Genomic DNA, 26,660 nt, shown 5'->3' with positions numbered 1-26,660 from the left:
AGGTGACAACAATACAGCAACAAAAGCAACACATTCAGCTTGTCCTATTACGCATTTCAGGTCCCTGCAGACAACCTCACTGGATTGATTTATTTATTTATCTATTATGGTCATAAACCAATGTGGACCTGCACAATGAATTAAGCAATGCTTTTCCATTACCCCAGCTAAAATAGCAGTTTAAAATAAACTTAAAAACAAAAACAAAAAAAGTAATGGACACCAAAAAATCAAATCAAAATAGCCTAGGCCACATAACTAAAATACATAATGCCACAAACTATTATCAGTACAATAACAGTAGTACTGATACAGTCTTTGTTAAAATCCACTGCAGTTTAGTTGTATGAAATGTATAAATTTATGACTAAATAGCATAAGTTTTTCATAACCTAAGTATTGCCCTGCAGAAACTGGCTACTTGATATGTGATCTTAGCATCTTTATCTGTTAGAAGAAACTCAGGTGCCTTAAAGTATACATTTTAATCTTTGTTAACAGCGACAAAATAATCACTTTTCAATTCTTCGCCTTATCTTTCATTTTTAAAAAGACAAATTGAAAAATCGCTACCGGAATTGTAAGGATAGTGAGAGGTGCAGTCGCAATATCACAGTCATTAGCCAATCAGTCCTCTGCACACCTAGCCTTTAAAACCAGCTTCCAGAATGAGTTTTTCTTTGGCTCAAATCCTGGAGATTGATAAGTATATCTCACCAGAACATGGCAAGTGTACACCCAAAGTGCAGCAAGTCCTGTTTCCTTGCCCCCCTGGGCCCTTCCAGACAAGGCATTAATCGTGCCATCATCATGGTTCATTTGCTTTTCTTTCATGCTGGGGGCAAGGCAAAGCAGCAGTGGTGTGTTTGCTCTTTGCACTGCCATCTCCTTTTAACCCGGACCCCAGGGAGCTGCTGCACACTTTCTTGTGTGGGAAAACCCCACTGGATAGGAGAGTCACTCCGTGGCATCAGCAGGAAACTCCCATGGCTTGTCCTAAAGCAGCATGAAACGGCATGGCTCTTTTAAAGGGCAGTTTTCTTCTGCCCACTCATTTTCAGTATTGGGGCTGGTAGGGATGAACTCACTCAAAGCTCTGAGCAGAGCCAGCTGCGGTGTGAGACGGGGCAGTATAAAATGTTGGGGCCCTCCCCAGCTCTGCTGTATAGATGGCATTTTCCTGTTTGTATTCTGGCAGAGCCTCTCTGCAGACACAGCAAGTTCCCATCACACTGGTGCAAGGAGAACATTGCAGAATATAGTCACCCAAAATGAGCATGTGTGGAGCAGGTCTGGCGCTATCCTGACGTCATTGTGCCGCACGCAGAATCACAGAATAGTAGAGTTGGAAGGGGCCAAGAAGGCCATCAGGCCAAGCCCCCGCTGTCACAGGACACCAAGTTACACCTCCCCACTCAGATGGCTGTCCAGAGGTTTTTTGAATGTGTGTGGATCACAACAAATTGTGGCAAGTTCTTAAAGAGATGGGAGTACCAGACCATCTTATTTGTCTCTTGAGAAACCTGCATGTGGATCAAGAAGCAACAGTGAGAACTGGACACGGAACCACTGATTGGTTCAAAATAGAGAAAGGAGTTCGGCCAGGCTGTATACTGTCGCCCTGCCTATTTAACTTATATGCAGAGCACATCATGAGAAAGGCGGGGCTAGATGAATCACCAGTTGGAATTAAGATTGCTGGGAGAAATATCAACAACCTCAGATAGCAAGATGATACTGCTCTAATGGCAGAAAGTGAAGAGGAACTAAAGAGCCTCTTGATTCATATGAAAGAGGAGAGCGCAAAAGTTGGTTTGAAACTCAACGTTAAGAAAACTAAGATCATGGCATCTGGTCCTCTCACTTCCTGGCAAATAGATGGGGAAGAAATGGACATAGTGACAGATTTTATTTACCTGGGCTCCAAGATCACCACAGATGGGGACTGCAGCCAAGAAATTAAAAGACGCTTGCTCCTGAGGAGGAAAGCTATGGCAAATCTAGACAGCATACTAAAAAGCAGGGACATCACGCTGACAACAAAAGTGCGTATAGTCAAGGCGATGGTTTTCCCAGTTGCAATGTATGGCTGTGAAAGCTGGACCATAAGGAAGGCTGAGCACCGAAGAATTGAGGCCTTTGAATTGTGGTGCTGGAGGAGACTCCTGCGAGTCCCTTGGACTGCAAGGAGATCAAACCAGTCAGTCTTAGAGGAGATCAACCCTGACTGCTCTTTAGAAGGCCAGATACTGAAGGTGAAACTGAAGGAAGGACTCCCTGGAGAAGAGCCTGATGCTGGGAACAATTGATGGCAAAAGGAGAAGGGGACGGCAGAGAATGAGGTGACTGGATGGAGTCACTGAAGCAGTTGGTGTGAGCTTAAGTGGACTCTGGGAGATGGTGGATGACAGGAAGGCCTGGAGGAGTGTTGTCCATGGGGTCGCGATGGGTCGTACACAACTTTGAAATTAGCAAGCAAGCAAGTGAAGAAGATCCCCAGCTTCCCCAGGCTATAGGTTCCATTGTCATACTGTTCTGACAGTGAGGAAATTCTTCCCAGTGTCTAGTCTAAATCTGGTTTTCTTTAACTTAAGTCCCTTATTCTGCATCCTGCACTCAGGAATGGATGAGATCTTGACTTTCCTCTTTCTGACAGCCTTTCAAGTACTTGTAGGGTGCTATCATATCTCCCCACAGTCTTCTCTTTTTGAGGCTGAACACGCCCAGTTCTCTCAGTCTCTCCTCAGAGGGCTTTGCCTCCAGTTCCTGAATCATCCCTGTTGCCCTCCTCTGTCCCCTTTCGAGCTTTTCTGTGTCCTTTTTAAACTTAGGTGCCCAGAACTGGACACAGTACTCCAGGTAAAGTCTGACTAGTGCTCAGTATAGTAGAACTAGTACTTCACGTATTTTGGAAGTGATGCTTCTGTTAATGCAACCCAAAATAGTGTTTGCCCTTTTTACAACATCAAGAAGCTTCTTTAAGACTCATTCAGGCCTTTGGGGAAAGGGGGTGTCCTCCTCTTTGTTAAATGTTTTAACACTGAGAGCCACTGTGGTGCAGTGGTTAAGCACATGGGACTGCAACGGGGACTCGGGCAATCTGAGTTCCTCTCCCCTTGCAGCCGTGATATCAACTGGGTGACTTTGGGCCAGCCACAGGCTCTCAGTGCAACGTACCTCACAGGGTTGTTGTTGGGAGAAAGCACCAGGAGGATAATTATGTAAGCCGCTTTGGGTTTGTTGTAAGAAAAAAGGCAGGATATAATTCTAACAAACAAACACTTCCCCACCCAGTACAGTCCACACATCTGTTTGTAGCAGCAAAGAGCGAGCAAACAGTTATGCAGCATGCGCAGCTGTTTTCCCCAGTGTTGAGGAGGATGTTTAGTTTAAGTCCTGCAGTCAGGAGCCAAACAGCTCATGGGGGCAAGAGCTGGGAGTGGCCTTTCTCATTCTTGCCACCATCCCCTCCCATTTGGGCAGTCCTCTCAGTGGGCAAGTCTGTCTGATCACAAAGTGGCATCCAGATCAGAGCCCGGGGAGTCCTCTGCATTTGGGTGCCGCCACCTTCTGCTGCCTGAGAGGCTGGGCAACCCAGAGAAGCAGCTCTGGAGACTTCAGTGGACAGGCAAGCACAGAGTTGACAAGGGGTCCTTTCGGCATCCCAGTTCCCAGCTGTTAAGGGTTTCCAGGTCAACATCCAGAGGCAACTTGAATTCATATCACTGCTCCCACCCCCACAGCTTCTATCGCACTCTGGTCTCCAACAAGGAAGGTTCTGCATTTTCTTCTGCTGTCCCAAAACATGCTTCTCAGCAGTTTACAAAGCAGTATTTCATTTTTAAATGCACAGCTTCCCTTCAGTTCATATCTCAGCATAGTTTTCTCTGGACAGTTTTCTTTTTTGGAGAGAGACCCTAACCAGCAAATGCTTGCCTGCTAACCGAGGCCAAATCAGTCAACAGATCAATCAAGGAGCCTTTCAACAAAGCCTTGGCGTTGATGTTTGTATGTTACTTTGTATGGTTGTACAACATTTTATGAAAGATGCAAGCTTAATAAAAACGTGGAAGTGAACCTGCCCGACCGGGAGCAGCAGTGAGCCAAAAGACATGCGCCTTCATCATGGGGCAGGGATGCCTCACAAAAGCCACTTGCGGTCTCTGAAGAGCAACATCTCCAGGCGATGCAGCAAAGTCTCCCACGAGCAGAAGAAGAGCCCGACGTGGGATCGGTGCACGGACCGGTCTCACCTGGCATTGTGCCTGCATGGCAGCCAGCCAGCCAGCCGCCCAGGGGAAGCCACACATGTGACAACACCATCCTGCCCATGTTCCCCAGCAAGCGAACAAGTACGCTTGCTATCTGAACGGTAGTGGCGTCAGGCATCGGGACTCATAGGCATTGGCAGCATTCTCCTCCAGGAATTTCTCCAGTCCCCTTTGAAAGTCACCCACAACATGGCAGTGTTGTGATGTTCCACAACCTGAGGAAGTGCACTTCACAGTTTTAACTCATTGCTGTGAGAGGAAGTCCCTCCTTTGATCAGTCCAGAATCCCCTGCTGTTGAGCATCATGCCGTGACTGCTGTAGATCATGAGCAAGGGAGAAAAATGTCTCCTCCTCCACGCCATGCCTGCCTTGCATTTTTCCTAGGCTAAACAAGGACAGATGTGACCTTCCCTTGCAGGGAACATCTCTGTGCCCCCCAGCTGCCCGTGTCTGCCTGCCTGCTTCCTCCTGGGGCTGCAGCACGCCCTTCCTTGGCTGGATGCCCTCTAGGCAAGCTGGGCAGCTCTCTGGTAAGGAGGGGCACCAGGTTAGGAAAGGCTGCCTAGAACACAGCTTTCTCTTCTGCTGGCAAAGCCATGGGGGCAGCCAGGGTGCAAGGAGAAAGGCCGAGGCCGGTGCCCAGGGGAAGGAGGCCCTCGCTGCAGCAGTCCCCCCCCCCCACGGCTGTCACCTCCTTCCCCCACAGGTTGTGGAGATCGCCAGCCTGACCGAGCACTTGCTGACCGAGTGTGACAAGAAGGACACCTTCGGCAAGTGCCTGCGCTGCTGTGAAGCCCTGCCGAAGGAAGAGCTGCCCAGGCATGTCAAGGGGAAGGCCTGCAACCGTAAGTGCCACGCTCCGTCCTGCAGGGGGTGCTGGGTGGACCAGGTAGCGCGCCCTGCGGCTCGTCCCGGAAAAGCTGCTGCTGTGAGGCTCGTCCTGGCTTTTGCCTCCGGGCTTTTAGCCAGCAGAGGTACGCAGAGGCCAGCGAGTGATCCAGTCACGGAATGCACCTGACTGTTGGCCATGAGCCCCAGGCAGCCCTGTGTAAAAGCGAATTCTCGCATATGGCTTGACACTGAATCCAGATTGCTGCAGGGAGAGACACATCTGTGTTCTTCCAGCAGAGGCACAGGACCAACGGAATAGCTCAGAAGCTGGCTCCCGTCCTGGAAAGTCGCCCTGTGGCGCTCATGCACTTGACAAGACAGGTGGGAGTGGGGAGAATGGCTTCGGCCGCATGTGGCATGCTGTTCCTTCCCTGCAGGATTTAACGGAGCCAGCCGCCATGCATCCGCTGGCCACGAGCAGGCTCGGCGTCTTTTGTTTTCTTGATCAAGCCGAGCGTGGGCAGCTTCCGTGGATTGGGGCTCTGCATTGCCTGCCCACCCTGCTCCACTGAAGGCCCTCCAGGGGCATCGCCACCAAAGTTGCTGCTGAAATGCGGTCACAGTAGAAGTGTGGCAGGAAAAAGGGCTTCTTTTAAAGCAAAATACTGCGAGGTGACTGAGAAAAGGAGCTCTTTTGCTTTGAAGCCCCAGCATTTGGCAGCAAACTATGACTCTGCTTTTAAAGGGACTTTTTTCCCTGGTGTTGCCACTTTCCTCTAAATTCCAGCTATTTACCAGGGCACGGGGAGGGGGAGTGCAAAAACGACGTGGGGCACAAGCTATCCAGCCCTGAATTGAGCACCTCAGGAATTCTGGTATCCAGACGGGTGACGTTTTCCAGCTGCTGGTATCTGTTCTCAGCTCATGCGTTAAAGAAATCACAAAACAACCCCTTGTGTAAGGCTGAAAAGAAGGGCCATCCAAAGATGTTGGCTGTGTGGGAGGTGTCGGAGCAGGGCTGTGTCCTTGGCCACTGATGGAAAGGTACCCCCTTTGTGCAGGGGCCAGTGGCTTCTTCCAAACTCCTCTGATGTCTCACCCTCTTCTTCCCAGCTGCCAAGCCTGAAAAAGTGGCCAATCACTGTCCGTTATGCCATGAGAATTTCACGCCTGGCGAGGAGGTGAGTGTGGCCACCCCCACTTGTCTGAAGGGACCGGTCCCTTTGTATGAGAGGCCCTGATTCACCACTGCTAACAAGAATTGGCCGGAGCTGCTCAGAAGGAGCTGGTTGGCCACCCGGGAAAGCCCAGCTTCCAGCCTGGGTGGGCAAAGGAAACCTTGGGCAGGCTCCCTTACAGGATTGTTGTGAGGTCAACTGCAGCGGAAATAGCACTGTGCCTTGCAAGTCCCTTGCACAACAGAGGGAACACAAACCTCAGCAGTGGCCGTGGAAGGGCGGCCGCTTCCTAGCAGAAGTGAAACTACAGCATCTGTTTGGAATGAATTGTCTGCCTCTTGGGATCCAGCTCCATTTTCAATCTGCCTCTCTTCATGTCAGGAGCACCGATGGTTTTCCCCAATCCCTTCTTGTTTTAGCAGCCCTGTGAGGTGGGTGGAAATCAGAGCTTACAGGAAGTGCACAGCTGCTACAGAAAGCAGAGACATCCCAGCTCACCTCACAACAATGCCATCATGCCACTCCCCAGGGCAGAGCAGGGGGTTGTCCATCCCAATCTGCTTCACTGTCCGTGGGGAAGAGCTGGTCCCTGAGCACAGAATGTTAGAGTTGGAAGGGGCCAAGAAGGCCTTCGGTCCAACCCCTGCTGTTGCAGGACACCAGTTCATACTATCCCACTTGGATGATGGTCCAGTTTCGCCTTGAATGTCCCCAGTGTGGGAGAGCCCCCCACCTCTCCAGGCAGCTGGTTCCACTGTCGTCTTGCTCTGACATTGAGGAAGCTTTTCCTGATGTCCAGCCTGGATCTGGGTTGTTGCCGCTTGAGCTGATTGTTCCATGTCCCACACTCTGGTCCTCCTCACTTCTCCCCTTCTTCCCCAACTGCAGGCCTGGAAGGTGCACCTGATGGGCAAAGACGGATGCCGCATGAACCTGAGGCGGGGGCACTCTTTGAACAAGAGCTTGCCAACGCAGTCCGTGGCTGGTACAACCCCCCTTGTGTGGGTGTTGGGGGGTGGGGTGCCCTGATTCCCCTGAGAATGGTGTGTGGGCAGAAAATTTGTGGTGGTGTGAGTTTTCCCAGCACAAGCCAACTTGCATCCACCGTAACTCAAACCTATAACTTTTAGAACAACAGGAAGCCCCTGCGAGGAAGGAAGCCTCTTACGGCTGTGGGGCCAGACCCAGGGGGCAACTTGGAATGGATTTTTCTGGGAGAGCCTCCTCTGAACGGGCACATGGGGCACAGCAGGGGATGGGTGCGCAAGGCAGCCTTCCCTTCCCCAGCGTCCCCAACCAGCTGGCTGAGCTTGACGGACCTTGTAGGCCAACACTTCTGGGTTCAGGGAGCCTGGTTCAAACCGTATCCCTTGTACATGGAAGCTGATCCTGCAAGAAGCAGTTCTTGGACTGGGAACTGACTCTGTGTCTTGGGTCTGATCCAGCAGGGCTCTTCCTAGGTGTTTGTAGAAGTAGATGTAAACATTTAGAAGATTTATATCCCATATTTTATATATACATCATATTTATATCCCACATCTTGACCGGAGTCCTGAAAATGGCTAATCATATTTATAAAATACAGGAGGAACAGCAGGAATCAAATGCTTTGTGGCTAAAGGAAGAAAGAAGCCCCAGCTGGCTCCCGTGGGGCAGGAGCCAACACTGGAGCATCCTGCCCGCGGAGCAGCAGGTCTCCCAACAGCCCACCGCAAGCAGGCCCCCCTGCCCACTCTGTCCTTTTCTCGCCCAAGCAGCTTGTGCCAGCGAGCCCCGGGGAGATGACTGCCTACTTCATGAACTGGCCACCACACAATGTGCAGTCAGTCCTCGCGGGGTCTCAGAGGCAGCCAGGTCGAGTCCCGGAGGAGGCTCCAAGCCACATCCGGCCCGTGTGGCCCGAGGCAAACTACCAAGGCAGGAGAGCTTGCAGCCCCCGCAGGCTCCCAGGTTCTCCTCCTCTGTTGTGAATCCCACAAGCACCCGCTTGCTTGCCTGGGGTACCTGTGTGTGTGGAGCGGGAGGGTGCCCGCTGGAGCCTGAGCGGCAGCGAGTCCCTCCCTGGGCTTGCGTCGGGGGCCACACGAGTCTGTCCAGACACGAACTGTGTTCTCTGTTCTCCCGGTTGCAGGCAGGCCTGCCGGAACAGCGCTCAATCGATCCGGGCCAACGGGAGTTAAGCTGCGTTCCCCCTCGGTTGGAAGCAAGATCCCCACCCCACGCGCAGGCATGAATAAAAGCACTGGCAGAACGTATGCGAAGCGATGATGCGGAGCTCTTCTTTCTTTGGCGGTGCATCTGGCCACACCTGCAGTATTTTCCTCTGAGGTTTGGCTTGCCGGTGGGGGCAGCACCTCAACCCTTACTTTGCCCGAGCCGACACCCTGCCTGGTGGTGGCCGGCCAGCCGCCTTCCTCCGTATCAGTCTTTTGGTTCTGGTAGGCTTGTTTGCTGTGCCCCACGGACTGCATCCTGTCTGCCTCAGCGCTTTTGCATGGAGACTTTGTGCATCAAAACCTCCACCTGCCACTCCAAGGCTTTAAGCCAAAAGGGCTGCTTTTGCCCCTTGCCAGCTGCCCCTGGTTGGCCAGGTACAGATTAGCTTTCAGCCCCTCTGGGGTGGCAAAAGCAGGACACAGAGGAATCCAGCCATGCCCTGCCGCTCCCTTTGACCTCCAGCTCATTTTCTCTGCCCTAGCACAAGAGCTTCATGCAGGCTGCCTGGTTTTAGTAGGATTCGCAGCAATAGGCATAGCCAAACTCAAGCATCTTCTCAAGGACGTCTCTAGGCAGAGCGAATGGCCATCTAGGCATAGCTGGAGGATTAACAAGGCAATTTTGACATGTGAGATTGCATGGTTTTCCCCCTGCTGCTCTTGCAGGACTTTCACTAGAGATCCTCCCGGGGAATTGTGACCCGCAGGACCTGACCTGTTTATCTCCCTTCCTGCAGCCCTTACAGGATCCCAGGGATTATCACTGGTGGTAGCTCCCCTCAGCTTGCCTTGAAAGCAGGGTCCTCTCTTTCCTTTGTTGATAGAGGTGCCCGAAGGGGCGGTTTAAGCACCCTAAGCGGGGCAGCAAGGCTGTCTTTGCCGGGGCAGTTCAAAGGTACCTTTCCCCCACACTGTGTCCATTGCTTTCTGTGTAGCTGCCCTGATCCAGCCTTGCCCACAGCCCTTCTCTAAAGACGAGTGAAGGTTCCGCCTAAGAAACAGTAACGCTTTTGCTTGCTTTACCATCCCTTGCTAGTAGAGCAGCCGAATGCATTCTGAATGCTTGCAGTTTACAAAACTAAGAAGTCCAAGGAAAGAGCAGTCTCCCGGCTCTCTCCCCACTAAATGCTGAGTGGGGATGATGGCTGTTACAACCCCAACACATCTGAAGGGTAGCAGGAAGGGGGAAGCTGTGTCCCTTTCTTTGTGTACAGGAAAGTTTTTGCTTGAAGCATTTGCCTCTCTTCTGTGGTCTTAACTGTTACTACCCAGTGAAACCTGAGCAGAACCACTTCTCTGATCGTGGGCTTTGGTCCCAAGGAGAAGAGATGGACAAGTGACCCCTTTCCTGCCAAGCGCAAGGGCCAGGACTGTGAGCCCTGCCTGTGTGAACACGAAATGAGGGCGAGAGCTGAGGATGTGTGTTCCACTGAGGGAATCCAGACTCTCACAACATGGGCAGTGGCACATACCACAGTGATTACAAATCCTGAAGAAAACATAGCTCTTTGAGGACAAGTTCCCAAAGGGAATTTGCCCTACACACCCAACACGCAGACACACCCAGATAGTGCCTTGTCTCTTCAGCCCCCGAGAGCTAGCTGGGTGGGTTACACATGATGGCACCATCCTAATGCCAAGGTTGCTCAGGAATGATACTCTCCCTCATGGTGCATAGCTCCAGAGAGGCCCTGTTCGTCTCCTCTCCTTATGCCAGTCAAGGGCCTGGCTGGTGTGCAGAATAAATCAGGCAGGCGCCATAGAAGAATCTCCCCTGAGGTGGTGCCCTCTGGAATCCTCCAGCCAATGATGCCCCATAGACCGGGGGAAATAGCCCCAAACTTCTCAGCAGTGCACAGGGTCCTGTGGCAAAGAAGGGGATACAGAAAGAGCTCCCTGGCAAGGACAAGTCTGAAAACTCCTCAAGGTGGCGACTGAAAATCCTGAGTCGCTACAGGGTGCAACCCATGCAGTGAAAGGGGTTGGCTTCCATGCCATCCCAGGAACCCCCCCCCCCCAATGAACCTCTTTCAGCTTCTGAGAGGACGTACAATGGCTGGAGCGGTATGAGCAGGCACTGGGATTGTGCAGAATCCCGCTGCAGGCAGGAACAGAAAGGCACCTAGGAGGCGTGGCTGCATAGTGCTGCGAGCCCCCGTCAGTTCAGACCACGCTCCTGCGCAGGTTCAGACAGGAAAAAGACTCCCAGCATGGAGCAGCCCAGCAGCACCGGAAGCGGTGGGCTTTGCTGCTGCCTAAACTTGCATAGGGTTGCACCGCCAAACTCTGAAAGCAGCCGTGATTTCCTCCCTTTGCCTCTGGCTCAAGCCTTGCTAGAGCAAGGCCAAAAGAAAAAGGAGAAAAAATCGGCCAGGGAGGGGAGTTGAAAATTGTGTGGTTTTGACAAAGGCATTGCATTTTTCCTTCTCTCTTCAGGAGTCAATATCAGCATGGGGGGAAAAGATAGTCCACTGAACTTTCCACAGCCACTGCTTCAAAGAAGTCCAGCTAAAGGGAGAACCACCATTCCCTCCCCGAGCGCAGCAGCAGCAGCAGCAGTCATTGGGGGTGGGGGGTGAGCATGGATGCAGCTGGTTGGCCAGCATTTCCCCAGCAGCAGCACTAGCCACAGGCCCCATAGCCAAGGGGAAATGGGGGGGGGGGCAAGAACAGGGCAGTCCATTGTGTGCAGGTTATCAGTTAATGCACATCCTACAATGGGACAAGCACTTGTCTGGGTTTAGCCCCTGCCCCCAGCACTGTTTTTTCTTGATTTCTGGACTCTCCAGAGAAGCTGGTCCCTCTGAGTGCGATGAGCATCCTTCCAGCAGGTGTGCCTGGCCTCCCTTTGCAGGTGCCACAGGCAAGTGACAGAACAGCCCAGTCAAGCGGACGTCAGGGTTCTTACCCAGTGTTAACATTGTCTTAATGCCCCTGGCATGATTTGCTCTCCTCCTCACAGCTGCAGAAGTTTGGCCCCAACTTTCAACATCTTCACTTTTTGCCGTTTCCCCCTCCTACCCAATCTCATTAACAGGCTGAGAGTGGATGGGTAAGGGAATTTTTAAATTAGAAAATACTGATCTCTAGGTAGCCTTAGCGAGGTTAAAGTCTTCAGAGGCAAGAATTTTCTGGTCCCAACCCAGGAGACTCCCAGCCACAAGATGCAGAGGTGGCACCCTGGTGTCCTGCGGATGTGTTGGAGTGCTCCGCCCAGCATGCTGGGCTAGATGGGCCCTGCTTGAGCAGGCGGGGCTCTCGCCGCGCCACCGCCTCTTCCTCTTCTGACACTGTTCAGTGGGAACTGCAGGCCCGGCCAAGCAGACGGTGGGGCGGGGGATCGCGCTGGACTGTTCCCAGAGCCGCACCACCAACCCGCGGGACGCTTGCTTCCTGGCACAGAAGAGACAGGCAGGCTAATGGGCCCACACGCCTCTTGCTGTGCTTCAGACTAGGTTTCATTCAGTAGACAAGCAGAGTAGAGCACACAGGGTTAGAGGCTGGAGGGCCCTGCCCTCGCTCTCCTGCACTGCCAGCCTCGAAATGCATGCGCTCTGCCCCTGCTCTGCTTAGCAGCAGCGGCTTCTTCCGCTGAGCAGCCACTTAGGACGCCTGGACTCCTCACCTGACCTGCTCCTGCCCGGCCCGGCTCTGCTTCCCTTCTGCCTGGTGCTTCTCCCAAGAAGCTCTTTCAAGCACTGACTCCCCTGCCCCGAGCCCTTCACAGCTTGCTGGTTGCAAGGCTGGCAGCTGTGCCCAAAGAAACAGCTGCTTTTGAGGGGCAGACGGGAACACGGGGTGAAGGGAGGGATTCTGTGAACAGAACAGCACGTTGGGAATGCTTGTTGGCTGGCTTAGGGCAGAAGTAAGTGCTTTGGTGGCGAGCGAGAGTTCCCAGGGGTGGCCAAGGGAGGCGTTTTCAGGATGGTGTGGCAGGGAGGCTCAGACACCCCCCCCCCCAAGGTACTGAGAACCCCTTTTCCAGGCTGTTTGGATCCCACTCGGACTTGCAGCTTGGAGAGCGGTGGGGAAAGGAAGGGCGAGAAAAGGGTCGAATCCCCCCATTTTACCTCTGAAAATTACCCCCACCCTGCCCATGTACAGAGCTGATCATGCAATGAAGGGTTCTTAGGGACTGTGGTTAGAAATTACAGGCCTGTCTCTAAGGACCCTTCCAGAAGAGCAGTCTGTGCTCATTCCACGTGGCTGGGGTTCTCCACTTTGGGTTCCATGCCATGAGGACACTGATCCAAGACTCCTGAACCCCGTCGGGCAACCAGCTCCCATGGGGATTTCCAGGTGACATGAACCCTCCCTCAAGCCGTTCCAGCTTAGCGATGGCAGGGCTTGGACTTTATTATAGCAGTGAGCAAATTGCTGGATAGCAGGCCTGATTCCAGAGTTTTGCAGTCTTTTGTTACTGTAGATCCAAGTTACGCACATATTTGTACCAATCTGATAATAAAGTTCTATATTTCAACGAGGAGTGTTGCAGAGGCTGTTTGACAAATGTGTCTTATCAATCTAGATGTGGATTTCTAGTCCACCCAGTGGTCAGCTGCACCTGTGTCGCTTTATCATTATGCATAACCTGCTGGAACAGAATATGGAGAGACAGAATGGTTTTCTATAGGTGAAGGGTGTATGTTATCTCCCAATCTGTTCAGTCTGTACACAGAACTTACCATAAAGAAAGCTGGATTAGGATCAGAGGAAGTGTGTGCAAACTGGTGCACATCTTAAAATCTCAACAATTTAAGATATGCAGATGATACCATATTACTGGCAGAAAATGGAGATGAATTGAAGTTATTCCAGAGGAAGGTAAAAGAAGAAAGGGCAGCAGAACATTAAGAAAACAAGGCTTGATTACATATCAACAATGAAGAAATTGAAACTGAATGCTTTTCCATATTGTGGCTCAATCATCAATTCAAGCAGAGAGTGCAGCCAAGAAATTAGAAGATGGCCGAAACTAGGAAGGAACTAAGCAATGAAAGAGCCAGAAGAAAAATCTAGAAAAAGTAAGGCCATTGCCCTGGAGACCAAGGCCAAGAGCATCCATTCTATTGTATTCCCAATCACTGTATGGGTGTGAAAGCCAGTCAGCAAAGAAAGCTGGCAGAAAGAAAATGGATGCATTCAAAACACGGTGCTGGGGGAGAGCTTTGCCAATACCCTGGACCCACAGAAAGACGAACAAGGGGGTCCTAGATCAAATCAAGCCAGAACCCTCCCTGGAGCAACGCTGATGCAACTGAAGTTGCTGTACTTTGAGTACATTATGAGAAGGCAAGACTCACTGGAAGAGGTGCCTTAATCGTACTAGGGAAAGTCAGAGCAGAAGATGACAGATCTGTGGGACGGAGCAATTCCATCAAGGACACCACAGCCTGGGCTTCATAATGGTTGAGCACAGCTGTCGAGGACAAGATGTTTTGGAGGGTGTGCACTCATAATGCTGCACAGAACAACAAAACTCCTTGACCGCCGTTTTGTTTTTAAATGCTTTAGACTGTTCCCAGAATACATAGCAGCTCTGCTCAGAGTCCCCGGGGGAAGATAAATTCTCAGAAAGGCGAGCTGAGAACGACGTCCTGCTTAGCCTTGTCTGCCTGATTTGTGCATGGCTTCCATCTCAAAGCCGTCACTCGACAGCTTTGGATCACCATCGCTTGAATTCGTAGCTCGTGTTAAAAAGGTCAGAGAAAGGCCTCTGTTCCAACATAAATCATGCCGGATGAGATGGGCAGGGGTGGAGGCCCTCCCTTTGCCAGCATTAGGCCCTGGGGATACCAGCACTTCGAACAAGAGCGAAATGCAGCAGGGAGCCCAGTGGGACTAGCCTTCATTGGACTTCCGACTTCTAAAACCAAACTAAATAGATACATATTTCAAAAGCTTGCAAATGAAGGCTTCTGAAGGGCATAGGAGCAGGACTGGTACTGCTTTTTTCAATGTCCTTAAATGTATGCAAGCCAGTCTCCAAATAAAGGTGGGGGAGGGGTAGAATTTTTCCAGCTGGGAAGACTGCAGCTCCTTTTTGCTACTGAATCCATCATGCCAAGTCTCCAAAACCAAACCATTCCAGAAGCAACATACACATTTTTTAACAAGCAATGTATGGGTTGCTTTCTTTGGATGTTTATATCCTCCGGCTTTGGAGCCCGCCAGAGGCCTTTCCAAGGTGGAAAAAACATACTGGCCCAGAGGTTCAGCCCTTAAAACCTTGCAAATGAATGAAAAACGATACATTATGCAGGAATAAGAAACAGAGTCTCTTTTAAATTCAGTTCAATGAAAAATTTTTGAGTACTGCAAAATACGCAAACGCTTTATAGGGTAACGAAGGGCCATGTGGCCTGGTTGGAAGAAAATGGGGAGCGCGGCTCCGTGGACGTGCCGGGCCAGGAGTACCTCAGGGCCGCTCGCCTTGCGCGAGAAGGGGTTAACTGACGTCACAGGAGGGGCGGGACCTGAGCCCCGACGTCACTCGCCCCTCCCGGCTTGGTTTACCCCTCTGCCCAGGCCCGGCTCATCTCTACGCTTGTGCGTCAGCTGCGTCCGCTCTCGGCTTAATATAGTTCAACGGCTTCTATTCCTCGTAACCTAGGCAACAGGAAAGGATTCGGTGTGATTGGCAGCTGCCCTTCCAGCCGGAAGAGGCGACAGGCGGAGTGAAAAGGGAAAAGTCCACAAAGCCATTCATTGGCTAGAGCAGCAACACTTCGGGTGGGCGGGGCGGTCATTCGACAGCGCCGATAGCCATTGGGTGAAGCGCACGGGCACGAGAGGGCGGGGCCACACTGGGCCCCGGAAGCGACGTGCTTTCCGCCTCTAGACAGCGCCTCTCTAGCCACGCTCCTCGCACGTCCATTCCTCTGCCTCTTGTGCGCCTCACAAAGGCCGGCCAGAGATTTCAAATGCCCGTGGCCGTCTCAGCGTCACCGCAGGCGTGGCCGCCCCGGAAGCGGAAGCCCCCTCTTTCCCGCCAGACGCCGGAAGAGGCGCGGCGGCAGAGGCAAGAGCCATGGAGCCGGCGGAGTCGCAGGCGGCCGAGGGCGAGCCGTGGCCGGAGGTGGCGGCCTGCGGCCGGCGTGAGCTGAGCCTGGAGGCTGGCGAGGCGCTGGAGCGGCGCGTGCGAGCGGCCGGGGGACGCCTGCCGGCGGCGGTGGGGGCGCTAGGCGCGGCCCTGCGCTCGCTGGAGGTGCGCGGCGGCTGCGCGGCGCTGCGGGAACCCGGGCCGGCCCTGGGGCGCCTGGCGGGGCTGCAGACGCTGGCGCTGCCGGGCTGCGGGCTGGGCCCGGCCGGGCTGGCCCACGCCGGGCGCCTGCTGCCGGCCACGCTGCGCACGCTCGACCTCTCCGGCAACGCGCTGGAGCAGCTGCCGACCGAGCTGGGCGGAGCCGGCGCGCCGCAGCCCGAGGCGGCCGCGGGAGCGAGGGACGGCACGGCCGCCCTGCCCGAGCTGCGGCTGCTCAACTTGCGCCGCAACCGCCTGCGTGAGCTGGGCCCCGGCCTGGCCCGCCACGCGCCGGCCCTGCAGGAGCTGCTGCTGGGCGGCAATCGGCTGCGCAGCCTCCCGGGAGGCCTCGTGCCTGCGCCTGGCGACGGCGACCGCCGCGCCGCAGCCCCGCTGCCGCTTCTGGGCGTCCTTGAGGCCGCCGGCAACGACTTGGAGGAGCTGGGACCCCACATCGCCCGCCTGTCTGGGCTCAAGGTGAGGAGACAGTGGTGGCACCCTCGCTGCCCGGTTGCCCCCGCTTGCGCTTTGCTTTGCCCTCGACGCGCGTTGCAGAAGTCAGTGCAATGGCTCTGCAAGATAGGCCGGTGCCATTCCCATTTGGCAGAGTTTCAAGACTGCTAGCTGCCGACCACAAACGTCCCAGGGACTAAATCCTGGAAGGTCGTGTTACTTTTAGCTAGTTCCATTGTCCGACTACTTCGATTAGAAAATAAGTGAGCTTTAACTTAAAATGAATGCTTTCGTTTTTTTGTGTTTGGCCCTATAAGACACTGGAATGTGTCCTTCTGGGCCTCTCTGAAATGAATGTCAGCCTTCTGGCCATTCTGTACCCTTGCACTATCTTAGTGGGCCAATTGATGACCAAGCAAGAGCTCATAGTTGGTTTATTGTTAAGATCATATTCTAGAGGTTCTCCAACTAAAAATATTGCATCCTGACCTTTCAATTTAATTTTATATTGTTTTTGTGCTTCAGTGTTGATGATAATGTCACATCAAGAAAGGAGAGACTACGTTTAGAGCAGTCTTGTGGTTCCAACCCATCATGCACATGACCATAGCACCATTCAGATTTCTAACTCTGAGTTTGAAAAAGTCTTCTTACTCTGTAGCTGAGGGCCTGCAACTGGTGTGGAAAGGACCGCTGCTGGCTGTTTCTCTGAGGCTGTAAAAGTGAGCTCAGAGTGGGCCAGGGCAAGGGAGGTGAGAAGAGTGGTGCTGTCAATTTATTCTGTGTCCTGGTCATATCTCACCCTCTTTTTTTCTCCTCCAAAAAGCTGTAGTTTGGCCACCTAATTTGACTGTTAAGCTGTTTGGCAGGGTGGGGAGAGCACAGATGCCACCTTTGCCTTTACACATCAGATGCCTCCCTACAGCTTTTCCAAAGGAGTCATGTAAGGTTAAAAGCCCACTTGATTCACTTCCCTCTTCCAGCTCTGACCACACAGGTGCCAAGCTTAGTTTCTGGTTCACTGCACGATTGCAGTTTTCATAAAGGTGAGGCATGTGCTGTGTGAACCAGAGCATTCTGTGTAGAATTTCGCTTGGCATAAAAAAAAAAGTTCTGTGACGGATAGCTTTCTCTCCTGTGTTAGCATTTCCTGTCCTAAAAAATTCAGATAACATAAATCTCCATTACCTTTCTTATTTCTGCTTGTTTTAGCATAACAAAATGGTTGCTGTTGTAGCTGTGGCCAGACCTTTCCTGTGTGGGGATTTTGCCAGTTTGGGAAGGGGACAGAGATGAGAGCGGTTCTGCAGGTTATCAGAATCCATTTGCTTTGGCCTGGGAGCTTTGGAGCCTTTGGTAGTCTGAGATGGTCCTTGTTCAGCAGTGGAGTACTCAGTTCTCATGCAAAAGGCCCCAGGTACATTTTCCAGGTGGGGCTGGGGGAATTTCTGCCTGAACTCCTGGAGATGCCTGGCCAGTTTAGGTTGACCACACTGGATTCACTCCCTGTAAGGCAGTTTCTGATGTTGGTGTTACATACGAGGACATGAAGCTGCAGCCCTGCTATGTTTAGAAAGTGTGCTTGCCTTACTGAAAGGCTCAGGAGGTTTTCTTCATTACCTGAGGGCCCCGATCCTAGTGCTCAAACATAGTTGGTTTCTTTAGTCTTTTATACTACTTGAGAGCCTGCGTTCTTAGGATGGTTCTGCGTTACATGCAAAACAGTCCAGTTCCATTCCCATACCATGTCCTGTTCAAAGGACTTCACATAGTATGGCCAGGCAAGATACTCTGTCTGAAACTTGGAAAACTGCTTCCACTCAGAACATCGTCTGAGTGGGCCATTATTTGTATCAGAAAAGTTTATATGTTTTCTTTCTAGAGTCTGGATGTTTCCAATAACAAATTATCTGAAATCCCTGTGGAGCTGGCCGACTGTCCAAAGCTGAAGGATGTCAACTTGAAAGGAAATGCTCTCAAGGACAAACGACTGGAAAAGATGGTGAATGGCTGCCAGACAAAGTCCATCTTGGAGTATTTGCGTGTTGGAGGCCGAGGGGGCGGCAAAGGGAAAGGCAAGCAGGACAGTGCTGAAAGAGAAGAGCCAAGGAAGAAAAAGAGAGAGAAGAACAGGAAGAAAGGCAGTGATTCTGAAGAAGAGGCGGAAGAGAGCCGGAAGCTGCTGCTGAAAGTTCTCCACATCTCCGAGAATCCAGCACCATTGGTCATAAAAGCCAGTCCCAATGTCAAAGACATCCGTCCATATATTGTATGTTGTGTGGTGAAAGGCATGAAATTCAACCCAGGCAATGCTTTGAAGAGGTTTCTTTCTGTTCAGGTAGGTCTCAAAAGGTGTGCTTGGTGGGTTATGGGCACAGCTGAGCTAGGAAGGGCCAGAATTCTTGTCTGCTGGCAGTTCTGGAACCGATCTGGTTTATCATGCAAACAGCTACAAGACAAAAGAAGGCAGCAGTTTTCCTCTGCTGCATGAAAGAGCAAGACTAGATCTAATGGGCACAAATTACAGGCAGGTTGGACATTAGGCGAAACTTCTTGAAAGCAGGAGCAGTTCAGTCGTGTGGCTTAGTGGTGGGCAGAAGGTAGACAGCCAGGTGCTGGGGATGCTTTTGCCCTGGAGTTCCTGCATTGAGCTGAGGTTGGACTAGATGGCCTCCGGCTGTATTGTTTTAGGACAAAGTGGTGAAGAATTTTGGGAAACAGTTAACAGGCCAGGAGTCGCTAACATAGCTCTTTAAACAAAGAACTGATTTCAACTTCAGACTAAACTCCATGAGGACATTTGTGAGAAACGAACAGCAGCCACTATTGCCACGCATGACTTACGACTGGTGAAAGGTCCTCTTCTTTACGATGCCCGTTCTCCAGACAATCTCAAGGTAGAGTATGCCATAACAACCGGCTGGTAGCGAGTTGAACTCGGAGCTGGTTTCCTTGGGCAGGTAAGGGAAAGGCACAGCAGTGGGGTTTTGGCTGCTTTTGCCTTTGTTTTCTTGAGAAGACACTGGGCTACCTAAAGCAGATGAGTGGGTTGAAGCTTTGAAAAGTTTGCCTCTTTTGCGCCTTCTGCAGCAGTTACCTTTAATTTTCTTTGTCTGCACCCCATACGAATGAATAATTATTTATCTTAAATGGAGCTGAAAGGCATGACAGTTCCAGACTATTGTGCCTTTCTGTTCTTTTAAGAGTCAGGCTGTTGCTGTCCATTCTGTTAAGATAAAGTACTATTCTTATTTTTACAGATTTGTTGTTTTTGGTTTGATGGGCACAAATTCTTAATAAACTCATTAACTTGTCCATCCCAGTTAAATGCGCTGCAGAAGCTCATTTCAGGCTCTATGCTAAACTCTGCTTAAGGAAGCACTAACTTTGGTTTTGCATGATGTTTGAATTGACAAACAGACTTCTGCAGTCAGCTAGTAAAATGTATAGGGACCATGGTTTGATTGGGCTTCCAAACTTGCAGATTTAAGTGATTTTTTAAAATAGAGAATCCAGGGTTATAGCTCTTACTCCACCCTTAGAAGCTACTGTGCCATGGAGATGGGAGGGCTGAGCAGGTCGAGATTGGCTCAGAGCCACAGATCGATTGCAAGGTCAAACCATAGTTTGGGCTTTTGGCTATGGCTAGCACAGGCAGATTTAGCGCAACATCTGAATTTAGCCTCTTATGTAACTTGAGGTATTTTATTTGCACCTGAGAAGTGTGGCTTTGTATTTTGTGAACTGGCTTAACATAGCATGCAAAATCTTCCAAGCAGTCTTTCACAAAATTACAATGAGATTCTGTATTTTTAAGATCAGTTGTATTGTTACTATTACTTAAGCAAATGATTTTGAGGAAATCAGAATCTTAATATAGCAAAATTAGAATGGTGTCCTAAAGAAGAATTGCAACGTATCGTTTGGAGGCTCTTAGAAACTGGTCCTGATGTGAGAACTTGTTAATGGACTCCAGAGTCCTTTTTGTTCATGTTGTTTATTTACTGAATCTGTTTGAAACGTTACAGATCGTTCCCTTGGGCCGGAAGGAAATTAAAGCAAAGGATCTCCTCCGGCAGCTACAGGCAGAAGCTGAGGAGCAGCGAAAACAGAAGAAAAGGCAGAATATCTCTGGACTGCACAAGTTAGTGTTAACCTTGGAGCGGAGCGTGACTCCCGGAAGTTTGCAGAGTCCACAAACAATTAGGTTCTCTAGAACCATGAGCATAGCCTTTTTGTGGTGGCCCCGTATGTTTGGAGCTTTCTCCATCAAACTCCTTTTGCCCCCCTCTCATTTCAGAGTTTTAAGCAAGGCCCTAAATATTTGTGCTTTACTAGGCCTCTGGGTGACGTGCTGTCTGCTCCTATTAATCCTTTATGTCCAGTGACATGCTGCTTTTAGTCATCTACGATGCATGTTCATTGTGTTGATTTTTAAACTTTTGTTGTACATCACACTGAGAATGCTCGGTCGGAAAGCTAGCTGGTACGTTTAAATAGATCGACCTTTAAAAGCCCAGTGCTAGAGATGAGCAGAAGCCCGCAGACTGGGAGGCGCACGCTCATCCAATGCAGAGCAGAAGGTGTGTGGGGGGCAGTATCTACCTCCCACTCTGCGTTGCTGCTGAAAGGCCCTTTTCAGCTGTCTTGTGACAGTGTTTCCAAGGGGGAAATAAACTGAAATAAACTGGTCTTTACCTGGCACCAAAAAGAGTAAAAGAGGCACCCGGAGAGCCCCTCTGGGAAGCTCATGCCAGAGTCAGGGTGCTGCTCCCGAAAGGCCCTTCTTCCTGCTGCGACCCTCCTGATCTGGCCGTTGTGCAACTGAGTAACAGTTGAGGATAATGGGGTTGGTCTGGCCTGCTTCGTGCCCCACTTCACTGGTGCTGGGGCAGGTGCTTGTGCTTGCCCTTCCCATGAGCCCAAGGCCGCTGCCACATTGGCTTGTCCTCATTGAATTCGGAAGGATTCGCTTTTGAAAAGCCATCTATAGAAATGAGCTATAAGTAGCTCTCTTGGTCCCTGCTTATGTGTGAAGGGTCAATGCTTGGAAGTTTTCGTGATGAAGATCAAAATTATCAAAACAGCATTCAGTGTTATTTTTTGATATTGGCTCTCAGTTTTCTTGCAAACAGAAGTCCCTAAAGTTTAAAGTTTTAAAGTTACTCTTCTCATTTGTGTATCAGTTTCTTACTTCCCTGTCAAGTGCCATGGTAATTTCTGCCCCCTTTTTCACTCCTTATCAGGTACCTCCAGTTATTGGATGGGAAAGAGAATTACCCTTGCCTGGTGGATGCTGAAGATGCTGTCATTTCTTTCCCACCGATTACAAATAGTGACAAGACAAAGGTAGGAACGCTGTGGTGTGATCAGGGCTGTTCTTTCCCTTAGATTTGTAGAAAAGATGAACTCCTGCACCAAGCAGGTGCCTGTACTGAGATTTGTACACTGCAGGCACACGCGTGTGCTTTTATTTTGCATGGGCTTCCACAAGAGGTCGTTGAGGCCCCATCGGTGTGGGTGTTCAAGGATGGGCTGGACATGCACATGGTGGGCTTGTCATGAGTGGAGCTGACTGGAACCGGGGTCAGACTAGATGGCCCGGGAGGCCCCTTCTGACTTGCTATGTTTCTGTAACTCTGGTTTTGATAGTCCTGGGAGGAGCAGGGGATCGAATCCTCTGCCCCGCAGCCATTTCTTGGACAGAGCAGAAGCCTTTGATGCTGATATTGTGGCAAAAAAAGCTCCTCCCGCAGTTTCTGAACCTTCTCAGAGAAGCATGAGGGTTCAGCGGAGGTCTGAGGCCAGAGCCTGGATCTCTGCAGAACAGCAGCTGAGTCCAAGAGGCGAGGAGCCGGGCGCTGGGTGTTCTCAGCCAAGCCAGTGGAGCAGGCCTCCCTGTTGCAGCCAGATGGAGCTCCTGAAATGGCGCATGAAGAGGGAGCTGTGGGCAGGCAGCCTGCTGATTCCTAAAGAGCCCATCACTTTTCTTGCAGTAAATCCCGCTCTTGCTGCAGTTGGGGCCTAAGGCTGCAGACGCAGCTGGCAAAGTTCTTAATTCCCATGAGTGCTTCTCTTTTTTTCCTTGTTGTTAAGCTGGGAAAAACAACCTCTGACGTCCTTCTGGAAGTCACAAGTGCTACCAGCCTGCAGATCTGCAAGGATGTGATGGACAGCCTCATTCTAGTAAGACTTGTTTGGACTTCTGTTTAACTGTAGACATCCAACAGCAATAGAAAGCTGAAAATCACTGCTAAAAAAGCGGCTGTTTGGAAGCAAAGCTCATTGCATAAAACAAGCTCACTTGGGCAGCCGGCAGCCTACTTCATTCGAGTGGCCCCCCTTCGCACAGAGCTGCCCATCTGCCAGGGGTGTCCGTAGTCTGCTGTTGCCTGCGTGGGATGCAGCAGCTCAGTTTGAACACAACAGCTGGCCACATGAAAGTGCCTGCTTGCCCCTGTTCATTTTGCTGCCACGCCTTTTCAGTCAGGTCTCAGCTGGAATGCCTCCCAGGAGGCACCGGTTCCTCCACGGCATCCCTGGAATCCTGGCTCAAGTTCTTGTTGCGTTGGTGGCTTCTGTGGAGCTGCGTGCTGAGCAGTCAGCAGATGGTCCATCAAGCCCGGGGCTGGTCTGCTGTGTCAGGGCAGGTGTTCTCTCGGTTCTGGCGAAGGAGGCCTTCCCTGTCCGTTTGCAAGAGACCCTTCTTAAGCAAAGAGGCCAGAGGCTCTCCTGGGACTGTCAGCAGAACGCGGGAGGGCTTGGTTCTGTGCACTGAAGAAGACCCTGGTGGAGCGGGCTCTGCTCGAACCCTGCTGCAAGCCAGAGGTGATGCAAGCATTGCTTCACACGCAGCCCACAGTGAGCAGGTGTGGGCAGCACACCACAACCCCCGTGGGGCTGCATGTTCGTAAGGGTGGGTGCAGAAGCCCAGGATCCACTGTGGCGGGTGGTGGGTTGAACAACTGAGGATGAGCTTGGCATGGCGTGCAGACCGAATCCTTACACACTCAGGAAATGGCACGCGCTATTTCTTGTCTGCAAAAAATCACCCTTCTCTTTTAGAAATCAGTTAACAGGCTGATGAATGCAACTCCTGATTTGAAGTTGATCACGGAAAGGGTGCAGATCTGTCCAGTTTTTACCGTATTTTGCAGGGGCTGCATGCCAGCAATTTAAGCCCAAGGTCTTGGCTTAAATACGCCAAGATGTGCGTGAGCCGCTTGTGTTTGGGCACAGCCCCCCATTCCTCCTGTTGTGAACAAGGGGTCCAGCCAAGAGGTGCCGTTCACCTCTACTTCCCATCACATGCAGACTGGGTGCTCTCAGACATGCCAGGATTTGTGAGTCCGTTCCAAGCCGTCATTTTAAACTGGCTTACAGTCCTGGCAAACTTTTGTTTTGGCAACAGGGAACCATCGTTTCCAGTTTGTCTTGGTGGGAAGTCGTGACCAGTGGCAGCTCCCGCCCTGAGTTGGCAGGTGGTGGGGCAAGCCAGGAGTTCTGTGCAGCGCTCAAGCTTTGTCTGTTTGTCTGATGGGATCCCACACATTCCTTGATCTTTGGAAACTTCACATCCTCTCCAAAACTTACTGATTAGAAATGGGGATGGGGGTGTTCTTCTCCCATGGAAAAGAGATTGAGATTCTAACGTGTTCCTCTTTTATGGCTTTTCTGTGTGTCTTTGGGATTACGGCATACCCAAAGCCCTCCGTATTCCCTCCAGCAAAATGCCCATCTGCCTCACAAGTGACTTTGCAGGCCTTTGACCAGTGGCTTTGCCTCAGTTAGCGTTTTTCCTGGGTCACGGTGTGAAAACCCGCTCAGCTTTATTGAAGAACGCCTACTTACACATGGAAATCGGTTCCTTTTATTGCAGAAAATGGCAGAGCTGAACAAGTCTACTTTGGAGAATAATGATGTGGAGCTGGGTTCTGAAGAGGAATGCAATGAGGCTGTTCGGCATGAAAATTCGAGCCCCAGAGGTCCTTCCCAGAACTCTCCCCTGATGTTGGAGCAGGTTCGGGTCGTGGACATGGATGGGAATTTAAAAGTCCTTTATCCTTCGAAAACAGATCTCGGCGCGTTCTCCTCCCTCGTGACTATTGTTCATTAGGCGCCCTTAGCGTCCTCCGCTTGTCCTGGGGCGTGTTCTGTGACATTTGTAGCCAGCAGCCCCACTGGGTGACTTTTCCAGTGTACAGGCACCAAGGCGCCCTGCTTTGAGGCATGGGGCGGTTGACTGCTAACTATGCAGGGCTCTTTGGTCAAGAGAGACTCAGGCATCCGTGTGGTTAATGACATGGAACCCCCTAGCCAAGGCTGCGCTTGCTCCAGGCTGACATTGGATGAGGGCGCCGAACACTATTTATTTTAATGAGATAGGGTGGTACCTGTGCCGTGTGTGAGCAGGAGTCTCCTGAGCGTAGCCGCGCTCTGGCTGTGATCAGCAGCTGCGTGGGGTGCGGTCTCTGGAGGGCCAGCAGCACTGCCTCCACAGACACAACCTCAGCTTGTTCCGGCGGTCGCGGGAGGGCAGGCGAGGAGGGTGTCTCGCAGCTCCTTCCTCTCCCCGGTGTTCAGGTGCCGGCTCTCTGGCCGCATGAACTGCTTATTCCCACAGTTTGGGGGGCAGCCCATTCCTCCGGGGCTGTGCCCAGGGTCAGTGGAGAAAGGCCCCTTTGTCTGATCCACCGGTGTTGGTGAAACGATGTGGCGGGAAATGCCCATGCGCCAGGGAACTGTACAAAATGTCTGAATTGGAGCTTGTACCCCAGACAAGTTTTTCCAACTGGAGGCCCTCCAGCTCTCTGGGATTCCACCCTCCATCAGCCTCGTCTGGAATGAGAGAGTCAGGCATGCTGGAGTCAGAGTGCCGTGTGGCAGCAAAACGTCGCATGAGGGAAGAGGCCCCCAAGCCAAGGGTGGTGCTCCAGCCCGCGGGGTGGGCGCTCTTGCCAGGGCTCGAGGCCTCGATCGGAGCCTTCCCAGCTCTTCACATCATCTCAGTGGTTTGCAGCGCGTTGTGTCATTGCGGTAGTAAAATCACCCCTGCGCATCACATGCCACACTGGCTGGGGCGGCAGCACTGGTCAAGGGGCACGTGGTGAAACCACACCAGAGTGGTCACTTAGATGGGATTGGTGCTCGTCTGCCCTCAGTCTTGGTCCCCTCCACACTGCAGTGCCCGTGATCCTTGGCTGTTGGCCATACAGGTGGGCACTGGTGGGAGTTGTAATCCAAAATATGTGGAGAGCACCAGATAGTGGCCTTTCCAGAACCGGTGGTGTTTGTGGGAGGGGGTGTGATGCTGTTCCAGGAGAATAAAGGCAGAAATCCCACTGGATGTGCTTGAGCCCTGTGGCTCCAGCTAAAGGTACCCTCTTGCAGCATGGTCTAACTTTCTAGCCCTCAGTGATCACAGAGAAGGACTTAAATGATAGCAGCCACTCATGCCAAAAGAGTACAAATAAAGCGGAAAGAACATTTCTGAGCTTGGATTGGTCATTCGAGTTCTTACATTGTGCCTTCAGATGAAATGTTCCACTTTGCATAACAATTTCTGAACATCGCAGCCGGCCGCCGGAAGCTCCATGCCACGGCCCTTCACTTGCCTGGCTGCAGCTCTCTTGAACCTGCCCACCCTCGGGCTGAGAGGAGGTGTGTGCACTCTTTCCCTTCAGAATGTTCCCTGGGGTGCAATCCTGCACCAGCTTAGACAGAAAAGGGGCCTGCAGCTCCATGCTGCCTGGGGGGAATAGAAGCAGCAGCCCTTGTTTCCACCTAGACTGGGTGTACCCGATCACTGCATGACTTGAGCTCTGACAGAAGGTTCCCGTGCTGATTTGGATGCTCAGCGCGGCATCTGGTTAGCCACTGCTGAACCCCCATCGCTTGGCGCAAGGGCTGGTACGGTTGCAGTCAGAGCTCCTTCAGTGGTGCGCTGGGGTGGGAAGAAGGGAGTGCCCTCGTGACAGAGCCCTCCTCTTGAAGACACGCTTTTCTGGAACACCTGCAGAGCGCTCCAGCCACCCGCACATGGGACAGGCGCACAGAGCACCTGCGTTTCGGTGCAAGAGAGGCCAACCTGTTCGGCCACTGGCTGGCCTACAGAAAGCTGGCTGATTCGAAGGTGCGTAGCTGCAGTCTGTTCATGCATAGCTGCTTGCGCAACGTGTATTTTGGGGAGGCCTTCAGATTAGCAACATCATCCTTTAAAAAAACATTGGAATGGAGGGTGGGAGGACGTATGCTAAATTTAATGTGTGCCAAGCTGAGCCTTTCAAAAAGACGATCAAAGCATTTTTCTTTGGCCTCTTGGGATTGCAGCAGGAGCAGCCAAATTCATCTTGCTCTGACAGAACAGCTCTGGGGTCTCTTGAAGTGAGCCCACCCTTGGTGCATCCTGTGTTGAGGTTTGCGAGGCCGCCTCCCCAGGCCCGTGTAGCCGACTTCCTGCACCAGCCT

General features: G+C 51.8%; 2 protein-coding genes across 4 annotated transcripts in view; both read left to right on the top strand.

The window, feature by feature from the left end:
* CEP104 (centrosomal protein 104) overlaps window positions 1–12,977 on the top strand; it is a 36,449-nt gene extending 23,472 nt beyond the window's left edge. For all 3 annotated transcript variants that reach the window (XM_044452332.1, XM_044452333.1, XM_044452334.1), the window contains 4 exons: window positions 4,979–5,117; window positions 6,217–6,284; window positions 7,170–7,266; window positions 8,413–12,977. In XM_044452332.1, the coding sequence (XP_044308267.1) occupies window positions 4,979–5,117; window positions 6,217–6,284; window positions 7,170–7,266; window positions 8,413–8,549 (441 nt within the window). In that variant the 3' untranslated portion in view covers window positions 8,550–12,977. The remainder of the gene's footprint in view (window positions 1–4,978; window positions 5,118–6,216; window positions 6,285–7,169; window positions 7,267–8,412) is intronic.
* A 2,550-nt stretch (window positions 12,978–15,527) lies between these two features.
* LRRC47 (leucine rich repeat containing 47) lies at window positions 15,528–25,686 on the top strand. The gene is made up of 7 exons (XM_044452313.1): window positions 15,528–16,217; window positions 18,076–18,531; window positions 18,974–19,090; window positions 20,222–20,337; window positions 21,440–21,542; window positions 22,290–22,379; window positions 24,073–25,686. The coding sequence occupies exons 1-7, from the start codon at window positions 15,528–15,530 to the stop codon at window positions 24,307–24,309; spliced, it is 1,809 nt and encodes a 602-aa protein (XP_044308248.1). The 3' UTR covers window positions 24,310–25,686.
* Window positions 25,687–26,660: the final 974 nt, after the last annotated feature.

This window comes from Varanus komodoensis, unplaced genomic scaffold, assembly GCF_004798865.1.
Source record: "Varanus komodoensis strain SLA01 unplaced genomic scaffold, ASM479886v1 scaffold71, whole genome shotgun sequence".
In the NCBI taxonomy this organism is placed as follows: domain Eukaryota; kingdom Metazoa; phylum Chordata; class Lepidosauria; order Squamata; family Varanidae; genus Varanus; species Varanus komodoensis.
This window is presented reverse-complemented; position numbering and strand designations above follow the sequence as displayed.

Coding starts and splice junctions, on each gene's coding strand:
- LRRC47 (XM_044452313.1), top strand. CDS start 15,528: ATGGAGCCGGCGGAGTCGCAGGCGGCCGAGGGCGAGCCGTGGCCGGAG. Junction 16,218..18,075: donor CCCGCCTGTCTGGGCTCAAG/GTGAGGAGACAG, acceptor TTTTCTTTCTAG/AGTCTGGATGTTTCCAATAA. Junction 21,543..22,289: donor CAAATAGTGACAAGACAAAG/GTAGGAACGCTG, acceptor CTTGTTGTTAAG/CTGGGAAAAACAACCTCTGA.